This window comes from Melopsittacus undulatus, unplaced genomic scaffold (assembly GCF_012275295.1).
Source record: "Melopsittacus undulatus isolate bMelUnd1 unplaced genomic scaffold, bMelUnd1.mat.Z mat_scaffold_475_arrow_ctg1, whole genome shotgun sequence".
In the NCBI taxonomy this organism is placed as follows: Eukaryota; Metazoa; Chordata; class Aves; order Psittaciformes; family Psittaculidae; genus Melopsittacus; species Melopsittacus undulatus.
The window spans coordinates 10,016-26,012 of NW_022994352.1; the positions used below are offsets into that span (position 1 = coordinate 10,016).

Sequence of the window (15,997 nt, forward strand, 5' to 3'; positions counted from 1 at the left end):
GAATTCAGGCTGAGAGAATTTATATTCCTCAGACAGATAAGTTGTATATGGTATATTCTGTCCTTGAACAGGCAAGGATAACTCTGATTTTGGGCTTTTTTGAAAGGTATACTAATTCTCAAATGAAATTCATTATCCAGATGATTCTTATATTTTGGCCTTTCTCATGTGTTTAGCTTTTCTTGAAGTATTTAGCAAAGATCTTAAAGCAGCTTTGCACCAGAGATATATCAAAGAGCCTGCAAGAGGTTGTTTTAAGGACCTGACCAGTCCTGTTGAATCCAGCAGGCATATTTATTTTACATAGCGGAACATATGTATTGGGATCTAAGTAAGGACCTGGGACGTCTGATTTGGCAGTAAATGCATTACTTGTGTTCCTTGCTCATAGTTGCTGCCATTCCTGTGCAAAACCTTTTTCACCTGGAAGGACATGGCCATGTGGAGCTAACTTTCTGAGTTTTCCCACAGTGAGTCAGTTGCAGGTCACTGGAAATCCCCTCAAGCATATGCAGGTGTGTGTTTGAGTGGAGGCTGTGGGACAGCAAGGTGGCAGGACTGGAAGAATTGCTATGATAGACACAAGTCCCCTCTGTTTGTGGACTGGGGATGTACCTTGTGCCCCCCCAGGTGTTTACAATTATTAGTAAGCTGGTTTCTCTATAGCACAGGTTTGTCAAGAACTTATTTGAAAACAGATTTCTTTATCTGTCAAGGAGCTTTTACATGTATATCAGAGTAAGCAAAATTATACTGTGCCAGGACTGGAAAAGCTGCTTGACAAAAAGAAGTAGGCTAGTGAGGACAATCTTGCTTTAAAATCAGTACTCAGGACCTGATCTGTTGGGTCTATCCTAGAATTCCTACTAAAGTCAGTTTGAACTTACCTAGAGTAAAACTCATTTGAATACACTGCACTACAGCTTAAAGTACATCTGAGATCCTCTCCTAGGAGTACAGGTGATGCTATCTGTTTATGTACAGACATCTATATAGATTCATAGTGCCAGTTCCTCATGCTTTCAGACCTAGCATTGGCTCCTCTGGGCCCCTGAACTCCTGATGCTTCCCCCTGTGCTGTCAGCAAGGAAAGTAGCCAGAGCAGCCATGCATTAGGCTCTGCTCCCACCGAAAGACCACCCACCCACACGATGGCACAACCTACCTTAACCTCTCCCTGTAATAATGGAGATGTGTACATTGCCATGAGGAAATTGACATGTTCTCTGCCTTCTCCTATATACGTAGATCCATAGCTACTCTGTGCTAAAGATGCTGTATTCGTATTCAAATTGATCGTGTCCATTTATTTAGGAAAGCAAACTATTTACCAAATAAAAAATAAAAAGTCCCTCTTTCAAAGAGAATTTCAGAAATTTGAGGGGAAGTAAACATATGTAGGAAGGAAGCTTTTTAAATTGAAAGAGTTCTTTACCTAAAGGGGATGTGAAAATCTGTACTCTTGCACTGTTTCTAAAGCTGGTGGACTTAAATAGAAATTTAAAGAAATGTGCAAACTGTGTCGCTGTTGTTCACCTCTGTTATATGATCTCCCAACCAAGACTACTTACTGGATTACTGAATCGGCACTGTGTTATTGTAAGGTATGTTTTCATAATGCCCCACACTGCTGAAGTGAGCAGGGATATAGCAAAGATATGTGGGTTTAAATGGAATTTTAAAATTATCTGCAATTCTTTCATACACAGAATTTACTCTTTATGTTTGAAAAATAGTTGGAGTCTCTTAGTAATAATACTACCTGGTAGCTGGAAAGCCACTTTCTTTAAAGATTAAAAAAGTCTGATATCAGAAGCCTGTTTGGACCCTAGTGCACATCTAATTATCTTTCTCAGTCTTAATTATTTAGCAAGTGCTAATAAAGTGCACGTATCATGACACTCATGTTTAATAAGCATATAAATTTAATTGATTTTTTTCCTCTCTTTGAAGACTAACAGACACGGAATTCAATCACAAGGCAATGGCATTATAACTTCCAATATAACATCAGGTTTTAATAAGCCTCCTGTTTGCTGCACACATGTGCTTAAGACTGCCTGGAAACCAAATCAGTAGAGAAAAGGGATTACTTTAGATTACTTTGAAATGTGCATTGTTTGAAATGGCCTCTGGTGACCAGCTTTCATGAATGGCTGATTTTACTTGTGGGGCACATCATCTGGCTCAATTATACCAGGCTCTTTTGTATGACAAGTGCTCTTCTTGGCTGTGTTGAAATATGAAATTCTAAAACAAAGTAAATCAGATGGTGAGAAATAAATTGAAGTAACTGTATATTATTAGCAGTTTGTAACTTAGCAGCATGCTGAAAAATATGCAGGAATTTTCTTTTAAAACTTTCACAGATTTGAAGCTAATACAAAAAACATTGGTTTTATTTTTCTCTAATGTTTTATTCAACTATAATAACAGCATTAAAATCAAAGACACATTTTCCTTTTCTCAAATATAGAGAATTTCTTCTGCAGTTACATATTTTTAAAAAGTGATTGGAGTTTGTTGTTTTACTCTGACATACGAAGTGTTGGAAACTTTTACCTAGAAGAATATTCCTTAGCCTATACAAAGCTATAAAAGTGGGTTAGCAAGCGTGCGTTATACTTTCAAGTCACTGCAGGCTTTTTCCTTTCCTGTCGGTAACTGTGAAATTACAATGTAAAAACGTAATATAAGGTTATGATTCTCTCTGCCTTCAATTGCTTTAAATTACAGCTACTTTAAATTAATCTAGCCTGAGGCATTGACAATACATCATTATAATACACATATTATGTTTGGAAGGAGAGCAGATAACTGATTGATTAGTAAAGTGTGCCAATAGATAATTATTAGATTAGACCCCGATAGGAGCTACATTCTTTGTGTTCACTGCAAATCCTCTACTTTACAACTAAGATTAGGGGATTAACCTTTAAGAAGAGATGGTAGATCTTACTTTTTCCTGACTTCTGCTGTACTGTAAATGTGTTTCCCATGGCTGCAGGCTCACTATTCCCACAGGAAACTGACCTGCAGATTTACGCGGTCATGCCTGGTAGTCTGAGATTGCAGTGTTTGCCTTTTAAATATAAGATAGAAGTGTAAGATGTGAGAAGAGCACTAACATTACTAAACTTTAAACAGTCATCTCTCAACAGCTTTTTCCACTTAAGTACTCACTGTATTAGAGAAATTGAGAGTTGTTGTTGTAGGGTGTTACAGCCTTCTAGTTGTCAAAGCAATATGGTTTAAGGAAAGGTTTAAGACTTCTGAACCAGTAGGTTGCTTTGGACAGATGAACATCTCCCTCCCTGACCTTATGTAATTTCTATCTATCTGCACAATTACTAATCTCATGAAGTTACTAATTTTATTGGTCTCTAACCACACACCTGTTATAATTCATTTAACATAGACTATGTGAGGCTTTAAGAAGTCCATCCACACTTTGACACAAACATCAAAGGCTCACAGAAAGCCATATGTGTGTGGCTGAGAAAACATCTTTCACTCCTTTCACTTTGGAGTTTCCACATATGCAGAATGTTCCAGAGTACAGGGCATTTGCTAGGTGGACACAGCTCGCTTCAAAGCAAGGAACTGAAAAATGGTAGGCATAAAACATGGAATGTGACCTTTGCAGGGGTATGGATGTGTGAAGCCACCTCCAGCTAACTTGATGACAGTGACAGTGATTTCTGGTACTACAGGCAGACGGGCAGGTGTTTGGAATGGTGTTGACAAGGTGCTCACCAATGTGACCAACCCTCAAGTTCATACTGGAAATTACAAAACTGTGTCAACAGCAGGAATCTCTACTCTGCTGTTTATGAATTATAAGAATTCTTCTTGTTGTCCTTTGCCTTTCTACTTTTCTTATGGAGAGTCCTGATTTGAAGGAAATGGAGAACACTGGGGTCATATTTCTGTAAAAAAATGTTCATTAAAGCTAAACAGTCAGCAGGTCATAGACAAAGTGCATAGGAAGATAATGCTTTTCTGCTTGGGGTGAGGAAGGAAAACTCATTTTATTGTGGTGATTGACATCTGGGGTCTTGTTTGTTTGAGAGGTTTTATCCACTTATTTATCAGAGAAACCTATAAGAAGAAATTATCCAAGATGATCTTTTACATTAAGGAAATGAGGCAACTTATCACTTGCAATGACAAGGCCGCCTGCTTCTTTTCTGTGCTTTTGATATATTTTTATGCAAGTTCCTAGTATTTGTCAGCAAATCTTAGAAATATCCTAAGTAGCAGAACATTAATTTTTGGACTATATCTTAATAATATACGCCTATGTAAATTTTTGGAGGCAGTGAAATCTAAGTACAGAGAAATAATCAGTAGGATACTGGATAGTAATGAGGAACAAAACACTTAACCAAAAAATTGCTGCTGCATTAGGAGTCTCTTGATTTAGGATCCCTGTGGTAACTTATATTCTCAATTCACTGGGCACATGTATTACTAATATAAGCGGAACAGAATCCAGACTTCTGCTGCTTAAGCTCCACAATAACAGTCCACATTATTACTAGTACTATTAGTATTTATTATTACTGTGGCTTCCTTTATTGTCCATAGTTGATCCATATATCTTTCTAAGGAAAGGCCACTAGAACAGTGGGCCTTAACCTATGACTTGGATAATGTGATGTCCTCAATATCATGTTCAAAAGGAAACAGCAGCTCTGTAGTGCAGAGAAGACAAAGTTGTCTCACTTGGCCATGAATGTGGGGCATTGCATAGCCACTGTCCTTATTAATTATCTCCACATTTGATTTCAGATTTACAAGCAAGAAAGAATCTGTTCATGTAAGCCAGATGCTCTGTGTAAGGGTATGTGGAAGCCACATTTGTAGAATGTTAAATATGGAGAAGTTCATACACCTTTAAAGCCATAATTGAGTATTCTTGTTGATACTCAGTGCCCTGTTTCAAAAGCAAAAGTGTATGATTCTGGACAGATTTTTGTTGGCCAAAAACAAATGGCACTTCTAGTGATCATAGTAAAAAATGTGGATGTGAAAACAAAGCGGATTTTCGAAGGGAAAATTCTCTTTTTTTGAAAACTATGTCTTTTGTTGTGATCCAAATTAAACACTTTCAGTCAATGCACTGAAAAATCTTGGCCAAAACTGATATAAAAACTATGAAATTGTTTAAAAAAATACTATGCTACCTTTTGTTCTTCTTCCTAGTCACTGAACATCCTCTTAAGAGACCTAGAAATAAGTCTCCTAGTTTTTATGCCACATCACATGAAGTGGTACTGTAGCCCTTCTTGCAGTGCCCTGCCAATGTAATTCAAGTTTCACAGGTACTTAATTCTCCACATCAGTGAGTCCATGAACTGCCTTTTATAATAATAGCAGCATAGAACCAACCAAAAAATCCAAGTTTTCAGATTTTATCCATGAAAGATGAGTACAAACGGTGAATTTGTGCTCCTGGGGGATAAAAAAAAAAGAATCACTGAATGAAAAATTGCATCCAGATGAGGTAAAACAGTTTCTTTTGGATTTTTCTGGTTTCATTTATTTACTGATTACATTTCAGTTGTCCTATGTACATTCTTAGGGAAAATATCACTTAAATTTCCCAAATAGCATATATAGAAGTTATGATCATCACTTGTTTACTTGGCTAGAGAAAAGCATTTTATAGTTTTTTACTGCCTTGATTTCTGAACACTGCACAAAAATTTTATTTCTCCAAGTGGATTTGAAAAGCTTCCTTTTAGAATTTCTCTCTATTTTCATCTATTTCTCGAGACAGCTACAGTGTCCATAGGGCACTTACAGATTAACCAGCCAGTAACCCCACAAAACATTGCAGCCTGTCTTCCCTATCAGCCTATATTTGATAGTTTACTTTGTTTCCTTCTAGGGCTGGGAAACAGACTTTAAAAGGGCAAGTTATCAAAGATCACCTTTCAATAAAGATTTATCATATGCAAAACTGAAATGAGCAAGAAAGGTGGCATTACTGTGCTTTTGTGCAAGAAACAGTCAATGAATCTTGGGTAATTAAGTTTATAACGCATAGGTCAGTCCTGATATCTTCCTTTGTCCTGCAAAGACCAAAAATAAGAGTTGGTAAAGAAGCCCTTCACACTTCTTCCTAGAAAAGGCTTGTCTAATGTGGCCCTAACATGCTAAAGCAAAAGGAAGATTTAAAACTAACTAATAAAGCCCAAAATGATGAAATGGAGAATACTTGTTAATGTTCATTTGGGTTAATATAATTTTATTAGCACTGAGGTGTAATTGTCAGGAACTTGCAGTTTCATCCTTGGGGGATTATTCAAACACGTTGGTGCCAATGTTTGCTCAGTGTAGTCCAGGATGACTGCGCTTTCTGGGTCACATTGTCAACATTGTCTGAAAAAGTTTGCTGTACGATACAACTGAGGTAAGAAACTAAACACTGAGTCTCACTTCACACAGCCTTTCGTGCTTTGTGAGATGAGTCAAAGGTTTGCTATTTAAAGATCAGACATTTAGAGAAATTGTATTTCTGCTGTTGCACCAAGAGCATGGTATCTGGTGTCTGTCAGAAGAAGGCTGACTTCGGTAACCCTGGTCTTGGGGGCTTTTGTTGGCTTTTATGTGACTTAGAACAAATACATGGAAATTGAACTATTTTTAAAAGTCAGTCCAGACTAATTACAGACTTCCAGTGTACTTATCTGAATGTTGTGTAATCACTGAAATGGTATTTAACTTTAAAATGCCAATCCCCTGTATTGGCTTTGCAGTGCTCTAATGTAAAGTGGGAGGCTGGACTGTTTGTTGGTGTAGAGACAATGAAAGGCAGATTTCTTTGCCACAGACGCTTGGATATTCCTTTTAAAGATGTTCACACTGTTCTGGTGTAATTGCAGCCTGCCAGAGTGAGGAGCATGAAACTGTTTAGCTTGTGAAGCTTAAAATAAAAGGTGTATGTGAACACAATCCTTTTTCTAGCAGTCCGACACCAAGTCCCATCCCCTGCCTCTCCTCTGGCTTCTTCCCCTGAAATTTAAAGCACCTTCCTATTAATGCATTTTTAGGTAGGTGATGAGGCCTTTTTTGTCTTCTCTGTTGCTCTTATTAAATTATTTCTACTTATTAATCTGTTTGTAGCTCATGTTGCATGTCTGAATGCAAAGTCTCAGGTGTGGGTGCACACAGATCTCCTGATGAATTATGCTCCAGTCTAATCATATACTGTACATCCCAGTTTCCATGCAGGCTTATCCTTGGGCAGACGTCTTAAAAGTTTTTGGGCTCGGGTGGGATTGTGATTTGGGTTTTTTTTATTGACAGATATCACTGTGCTTTATCCATAGCTCCGGAATAAAGCTAGAAGGAATGTATGTGGCAGGTCAATACCCTGGAGGGAATAGGCATGACTCTGAGGTTTCTTTCCCAACCCCTTCCTTTTTGCCCTCAGATATTCCCTTCCTTCCCTTGTGTAACAGGATGGTTTTTGCAAAGCTTCATTCAGTAATGCCAAAAGTGTTAAAGTGTAAGTGGCTACCTACTCCTTTCCGCACAAATCAGTCATTTGCAGTCACAAGTTTAAATCTGCTGCAGCAAAGACAAGCCTCGGTGCTTGCATCAGGTCTTACAAAAGCAAGGCTGTTTGACTGACAGGTACAGAGGGGAGGTTCTGATAATGTACTAAGCTGAGTCTGAAAGCAGAGTATCGAGGATGAGGCAGTGCCAGAGGTACTGTGCATTATGGATGAGGCACTCAGGTCTGTTGTTGATTGATTGAAGGACAGTTAAGGTCTTTCACAATGCTGGGTAAGATCAGCTGGACTGTCATTTAGTATGAGCTTTCTTGTCAATGGGAAGACGACTTTTCACGTAGTGATCGAATGCAGATTGCAAAAGATAGCCATGCTCTCCCCTCTGCTTTGTAAGGGTTTAGTTGCTCACGCAGGTGATTTAACCTAAAATAACTTTATCACTCTACCACGTGTCATATGATGTAATTAACTCTTATTCTTGGAATCTTATGCTGGCTATAAATATTGGAAAGTACCTGTGTTTGATGACGTGAGATACACGTCCTTCATCTCTAGCAGCTAAGGTGCCATCTCATGACTGCGTAGGTATGTATTAAATTAAGCAGGGAAGCTGGGGGGAATGCAAATTTTCTCTACGTTTTTCTTTCAGAGCAGAGAAAGAAGCTGTAGTGAGCAGTTCTGGAGACTTTGAAACACAGCCACAGTACTGAGGTCTTTGACTGACAAGTCTTCTTCTTTCTGCTTCTTACAGGACTCCTCCTACAGATGTTCTGAACACGTCTGCATCCCAAGCAATTTTTACTGCTCCCAGGTATTGAGTATAAGGAGCAAGCATAAAAAGAAGCGTGGGGTGTAGGAGAAGCAGCACTGTGAGGAGTATACTAGAAGTCATGCCTATACAAAATGCAGGCAGTGGCATGACTTCAAGCAAAAATTATTTGAGAAAGCATAGTTGCAGAATGACCGAATTTATTCTTATAGAATGACAGAATAGAGCTGTTATTCAACTATATGGCTTATGATCTTGTTAAATGGTATGTTTCGGGCTTGACTTTCCTAAGTGTTATCCTTTCATTGTGTGACTGAAAGTTTATTTATTGCTTGAACGGAATCTCTTTTCTTCTCTGCAGGTCTTGAAAAACTAGAGCTCAGGCAATTCTGGACCAGTCTTTTCATTGAAATACTGGAACTACTATGAAGTCTTCCTGGTTTTCACTCATCTTGGCAGTGCTCAGTACTGAACTGCTAAGAAGTCACTGTTCCACTGTCAAGTCCCCAAGGTTTAGAGGACGTGTGCTGCAGGAGAGAAAAAATATCAGACCAAATATCATCCTCGTACTCACAGATGATCAAGATGTGGAGCTAGGTGAGAAATAATTGTTATTTGCTCCTTCATTCATCATGTGTCTTTCAGTAATTTCTGCCAAGCAGAAAGTACTTTAAATTCAGAGAAGGTACTAGCACTGCAACAATAGCAGAATGTGGGACAAGTTTGGAAAATGAGTTAACTAATTTAATTTAATAACATTCATCACATTTAATTAAAGACTTTAGGAAATGTATGCTTATCAAAATCCACCAAGGAAGGCTTTAATCACCACTATAAAAGGATTTAATAATACATGCAAGGATATACAGGTAAAAAAAAAATTTCATCAAAACCTCTTTTTTCCTTTGTGGCTTTCTGTAGCACATCAAAATTTGAACGTTGAAAGGTTTAACCCTTCCCTCAGAGCTGTATAGGTCAGTATTTGTATTCTCTACATATCTGTCACATGCGTGTATGTCTTCTGATATGTTTATGCACACAGACAAACTGGTCTGGTTTCAGAACAGATGCTTATCTTTTCCAGAAATTATTGAACCATTTAAAATCCATCTGCTTTTGTATAAAAATAGGATAGTTTTGCTTTCACAAGTATACTAAATATCTGAGCACAACCTGGACATACCAGCCAGAAGTGATTTTTATTTTTTTCCTTAGGGTGGAAAAAGTTAAAACACTTGGATGATGTTCCAGGAGGCCTTTGAATGTTTTCCATTAAGTTAGAAAGGTATTAATGGTAGTTATGCATATAACTGATTTTTTGGTTCACTGGCCAAAGTGAAAAAATCAAGGAGTGCAATAGGATCATTTTAGGTTATCCCCCAAGCAAATATTTTAGTTTTGGGGGTGGAAGGTAGGATCAAAAAGGTGAAAATTTGGCAAATCAATTGAAAGTGAAATCTTGCATTCTTAGTGGTTTTTAATGTCAGACATGTTTTTAATAAAACTGTAGTGAATTTCTAAACAAAATACCATATGACACTGAAAAATCAAAACTCTTCATTCCAGAAAACTTATAACAAAATAGTTCATTTTTTTCCTAAAATCACATACTTGTAGCCAGAAAGTTGTAGACAAAAAGCGGTATAGATCTAAAAGCAATTCATTAGTTGCCAGCATGCTTGTATTGTCATGATGCAATAATAATTTACGCAGTCCTTCAGGACTGTGAGAACACAATTAATGAACTATATTTTATGACTGAGAGTAAGTGCTTTTATGTAGCAGGGATCCAAGACCAGGCCTTTAGATCTGAACACATCTTATCTTTTTTATTTCTCACTCTTTCAAATGTCTGCTCTGTTTAGCCATGCTGCATAACGAATGGCTGTTCCCAGCTCTATTTCTGGCCTAAAATACAGCTATTACAATAGGAATGCATTTCTTCTTGATAGAGTTGTTCTGAAATCTTCGTTAAAAGGGTCAAGTCATGTCTTCCTTTTCATGGTCTAAAAAAACTTACTTTTTCCAAGACACTGGGAAAGGTAGGTCAGCAGACACATGTCTCTGTTACTGACAGTGTTACTGACTTGCTGTCTTCAGTCTTGTGAGAGGGTTTGCAAGTGGTGAAAGAGGAGGAAGGATGTGGCAAGCCACTTTGTTCATATTGTGGAGCTCCTCTCTTTGAAAGCTCCTCTGGATGTTCACAGGGCACTCTGGCTCCTATTAGCAGGCAGCTGAGCAATAGCCTGGATGTGTATGCATTCCCACTGCCCTGAATGAAGACACAGGTTTCCCTTTTTCATAGATCATTTCACAGGAAACAGGATTCAGCCCCAAGACTTACTGTACTGCATTATTCTCACTTCTACTAATAAATCATTCTGTTTATTTGAAAAGTAAAGCCATACTGTTTTCCATGTGTGAATTATCCCCTCACCCTTCAGTGATTCCTGAGAAAAAACTTTAGTTTCCCAAAGGTCAGTGCAAAGTAACACTTTCTGCCACAAACAGAATAAAATTTCGGCATTGGTGTCCAAAATTCATATGACTGAAAGTCTCTTGATATGGATTCTTTGCTATTGTATTCCCTGCACGAGCATTTCTAAAAGCTGTTCTAAATGAATGTTTTAACATAAAAGCATAAAAGTACATTATAGACTTCAATCAGGAAGAATTTGTCTCCAGAGCACGTATAAGCATTGAACTAAAATATTCAGCTGCCTGAGTGCAGAGGATATACTCAGGAGTTATCCAAAGTAAAATCTACAAGAGGCAGAGAGCATACATTTAGCTAGTGCTTGAAGCATAAGGAGTATGTACATCCTCCTATCTATCTGCAGCATCCCCTTAAGTTTTGCATTCTGAATACAAAGAACTTTAGCAGAGCTACTGTCTCATTCAACTTACCAGATAAAATGCACAAATTGCTCCACAAACTCCAGTCAGTTCCTATTTATGCTGTGAGGAATGTGTCACAGAGGATATTACAGATCAGCTGGTGGATGGTAACTTACGTGGTGTGAAGCAGCCTGGCCCACAGCTCTTGGAGAAACTCAGCAAACACCTGGGCCCAGAAGCTGGGAAATGTCTGGTTAAATTATGCCTTTGCACTTTCTCTCCCCTGCCAAGCTCCTGAGGGTAGAGAAATAACTGCCCAGCACTGAAACAGATGGGCATCTTGCTCAGTGTAAACACCAGCACCCAGGAACCAGAACTGCCCAGAACTACTACTGCCCCCCTCGAGAAAACAAATTGCTCCTCTTCAGGGCAGCATCCCCAGCTCCCACTGGGGTCAGGTCTGTAATCTGTTCAGGCCTGAGGTCAGGTATCTACAACCTTTTGTTCATTCTTTAGTCTCTTCCCCTCCTCTTGATTCTCTATCACTTGCACATATCAGTACTCAAACCATGATCCTCAAACCACTTTTACAATCCTCACTGTAAATAACATCTTGTCAGAAAGGAGTCAAAATTAATGAATACATTGGTAGTTTCAGTGTTTCCAACCTAAAGGCCTATGAGATGTCAGGGAAGTGGGAAAAGTTTAGGAAAAAAAGGAGTGAGAAGTCCGTTTTAGACAACTGCTTTTTTCTGTACCCTTGTTCACAGCCCAATGCATCACCCAGTGAAATACATATAAACCATCCACTGAGTACAGCACTGGCTGAAGAGATCACAGAATCATCTGAATACATCAGACGAGGCACAATTTGCTCCGTTTGCTTTCCATCTTCATTAGAGCTAAAGCACCAGAAAACATAAAATGACAAAATGGGGATATGTGCTGTGACATGAGAAAGTCCATCACCTTTCTGGGGCCTTGCATACAACCCATGTAAAGACAAGGTGGCTCTAACTATCTCTGTGTAGAGATGCCCACCTGTGATGCACCTGAATAAAAATCCATAACTACTTTAAGACTTGCTGTGAAACCTTGGTTACTAAACATATTTCTTGACATATGAGAATCCCCTGAGAAGTGACACTGAATTTCTTGCTTGCCAAAATTTCCTAACGTCTGTGTCCAAAGTGGCCATTCCAGTTACTTGTTTCCCCTCAGGTGCTCCCCAATTGGTCAGGTAGAACACAAGTGTGCTGCTGTCAGACAGTGCCTGGGTACATGTGCCCTGAAGACTGTGGACCAGATGGTAAAGCACAAGCTGTGACGAGAGCTACAGACAACAAAGGGCTATAACTTATATCAGCAAGTTTTATCTCCTAGTTGTGTTTTATTTTCCGAATGAGGAAGTCTCACCTGCTTTGAAGTGCCTATTTTAGAATTTCCAGAGGGGCTAAATCTATTATCAGTGTCAGGGAGTGCATGCCTGGAAGAAAAACTTACGCATAAACAGCAGGTTTGCAAGAGCAGAGGGCTGACCAAGCAGAGGAATGAAGAAGCGCTCTAACAGCTGGTCATTTATAATGCATAGAGGCATGAAAGTGCATATCAGCTCTTCTGTTGTTACTGTGCATTACTGCACCTGAACAGTGCACTTTTCATCTGAGGACCTCAAAGCACTTCACAGCTAAGCTCTCAGCAATAAACTGTGACATTTCAAAAACAGGAGAGCTGTGGCAAAAACAGAACAAGACAAAACAAAATAAAAGCTAAAAAGAAAAAGCCAGCTTGTGGTCCAAGATAAAGACAGGTAGAATGAGGATGATCTCTCACTTTTTTACTCAACAACTTGTTGAAATGCTCCCACTCATACAGATGGAATTTTGTGTTCAGCGACCACTCATTTACTCCTCTACTTCTCTGTATTTTTAAACACATGGCTTTTGTACGTATTAAGTTCAGGAAAGCATAAATACAGATGATCTGCATTTGGAAAAGTAGGGCTGTGAAAGAGGAAGAGTCCAAAATGATGGTGACTTACTTGCATTGTATTAAATGTATCCTTAAAGACACAGCCATTGACACTGCAAAGGAAATGCTGAAGAGCTATCTCTTCCTCTTTTTAACCAAATAATTTTGATGCAAAAGATTTTGTATTCAGCACTGACTCCTTAGTCCAAAGGCAAACCAGGGCATGCTTAATTTCAAAGACAAATTCTAACTTTTTAAAAATTTTATTTTCAAGTTACCCAAACAAAACAATCAAGAAAAACTCTCACTGTATCAGTGGCATCAATGGACTTAAACCTGCAACTGTTAACTGTGCAAAATTAAGTGTAAAACCGAGGTGAAAAAAAAAAGTAAAATTCCAGAAACCTCTTTTTACCACCAAAATTTTGCAACTATTACAATTCGCTCTGTTGGTATGTTTCCTGGGCACATACTGACATATCAGTGGTTCACCCTCACCCTTCAATCTCTGTTCTGTTGAATAACAGAAATCAAAGTTTGACAGCTGTCAGCAAATACTGACAGGCCCTATTAGGAGCTGCTCAGTATTTCTGCAGTCAGAAGTCTGCAAGCCCTGCTTGTCTCACCTTGTTGTTCATTAAAATGTTTTGAAGCATGCAAAAAAGGTCTTTGTACTTTAAACTGGATCAATGTAATTTCTTGACAAAGGTGATGAATTTTGCCAATATTTTTGTGCACAGATTTATCCCCAGAAGCTGATTTTGAGCACAGTGCTTTGGCATTGGAGTCAGATATGCTGATCCTGTGTCCACGTAAACTTCCCTCTAGAAAACTGTTGCTGAATTCTGTCTCTCCTCCCACCATCTTTCACTCCTTTTACCTCCTTCCTCTCTCTCATATTATCTGATAAAATGGAAAGAATTGTAGCAGATTCATTGGTAAACACAGCATTTTACATATTTTACTGGTGCATTGACTAATGATACGATCTCTGTAACACACTGTTTTCCTACAGCCATGTTTGAAGAACTATGCACCTATAAATCTGATGCAGCTTTAAAGTTTAACATTCTGTTTCTACATCAGTGTTTTGAAGCCTGAGATAAAAGAACTCTGTATTTCTGGAATCCTGAAGAATATTTTTGGTGATATAATAAAACCCTTATCTTCTAAAATTACCTAAGCTACAGAATAGAACAGACTGATGTCCAAAGGCAAGCTAATCACTGAAACTTTACTTTTAATAGCGTAATAGCAGCCAATATATTCTAACTATTTTTTTTTTGCAGCACAGTGATGATCAGTACCTCTTATTGCAGGGTCTTTGCAAGTGATGAATAAAACCAGGAGGATTATGGAGAATGGAGGGGCCACTTTTATCAATGCATTTGTAACCACCCCAATGTGCTGCCCATCGCGTTCTTCCATGCTGACTGGGAAGTATGTGCACAACCACAACATATACACCAACAATGAAAACTGCTCTTCTCCCTCATGGCAGGCTACTCATGAGCCACGTACCTTCGCTGTGTATCTCAATAACACTGGGTATAGAACAGGTAAGAAACAAAACAACAGTAGTTCTTTGTTAAAGTGAAGATGACAGATGTTCAGCAACGGGTCTCAAATCACTGCCTAAAATGAAGCAACTGTTGTCCCAAACTGAGTTTACAGAGCATAGATTTAGTGTTCTGGAGAGGGAGGGTAGTGCTGCCTGCTGGTCCAGATCCGCAACTAACAGCCATGTAAAGAAACTCACTTGTAATGAGCAGCATATTTTCACATGTGGATGTCCCAGGTGGGAAATTAGCTGTTGAGCAGTTAAACCCTAGTGTGAAAGAGGTGCTTTTTAGTGGCATTGTGGGTCTGAACTGGCAGTTCCAGCCATGATTATGGTCAGTATTATGGTCTGCTTGTGGACAGCTGCTGACTGTTACAGAAGAAGATGTCAGGGGCCAGGCTGGAGACTGGTGCCAAAGACCTCACAGGAGCGAAGTGCCTGTCATGGGAGTGAAACAAGGTGAATGGTATAATTTAAACTTTGCCATGGGGTGATATTTCATTTGCATTTTCTGCAAAGGAATAGAAACATGTCTTTAAAAAGGATTGTCTACTGTGCACCAATAAGATTTGATAGTTTTCTTGTAAATTCCTGGTGGTTTTCCGTAGTCAGGAGATCTCTTTCCTGTCTACAAAGAGCTCTTCTTATTCCTCCCGTCTGTGCTTCAGCTTGATGTAAAACTTGATTCATTTCTGCATCACCTAACCCCTAAGATCCAATCTGTAGACACGTTAGGCTCCAGCCTGACTTCCCCTTCATAAGGTACAGGAGCTGTGCGAGGTCATCAGAGTGCAATTTGTCCAGAAGCACCGTTTGACTACAAAGACTCCCCTTTACAGGACCAATGAGGCACAAATCTTGGTGCCAACTATGTTTTTTACAATGTAATTGGCAGCAAAGAAATTTGTCCCTATCACTGACTTAGGCACAAGAACGGACCCCTTTCAAAAAACACAGAACAGGCAAATGTCTCCATGCTGTCTGCTTGTCCTAATTCTTTTAATGCTGCTATATCCAAAACGTCAAATTTATCTGCCTGTTTGCCATCTTCACTAAACAGGCAGTTCACTCTTCTTAATTCTGTTTCTCTGCATCTATAGTTCTGGAGAGCATTTGCTCCATGTTAAAAGCAAAACCAGACAAATACTTAACTTCTTTGAATGTGGTGCTGGGCATGTGCTGAATAGTATTTCAGTCTCTATTAAGCTGGTTTTAGTGAAGTTTCCATCTGAGTACAGCACTGCTAAATCCAAGTAAGGGTCAGCATCAAGGCTTAGGAGAACAAGAGTGAGATAGAATTGGCAATCACTGCTAAAAAAGGTGCTGAATTCA

At 38.8% G+C, this 15,997-nt stretch overlaps 1 protein-coding gene across 1 annotated transcript in view; it reads left to right on the top strand.

The window, feature by feature from the left end:
- Nucleotides 1-8,698: 8,698 nt before the first annotated feature.
- The window catches only part of LOC117438548 (extracellular sulfatase Sulf-1-like), a gene marked incomplete at its 3' end in the record, with an annotated part of 36,021 nt that continues 28,722 nt past the window's right edge, over nucleotides 8,699-15,997 (top strand). The window contains 2 exon segments of the mRNA XM_034074023.1: nucleotides 8,699-8,892; nucleotides 14,424-14,663. Coding sequence (XP_033929914.1) covers nucleotides 8,721-8,892; nucleotides 14,424-14,663 — 412 coding nt within the window.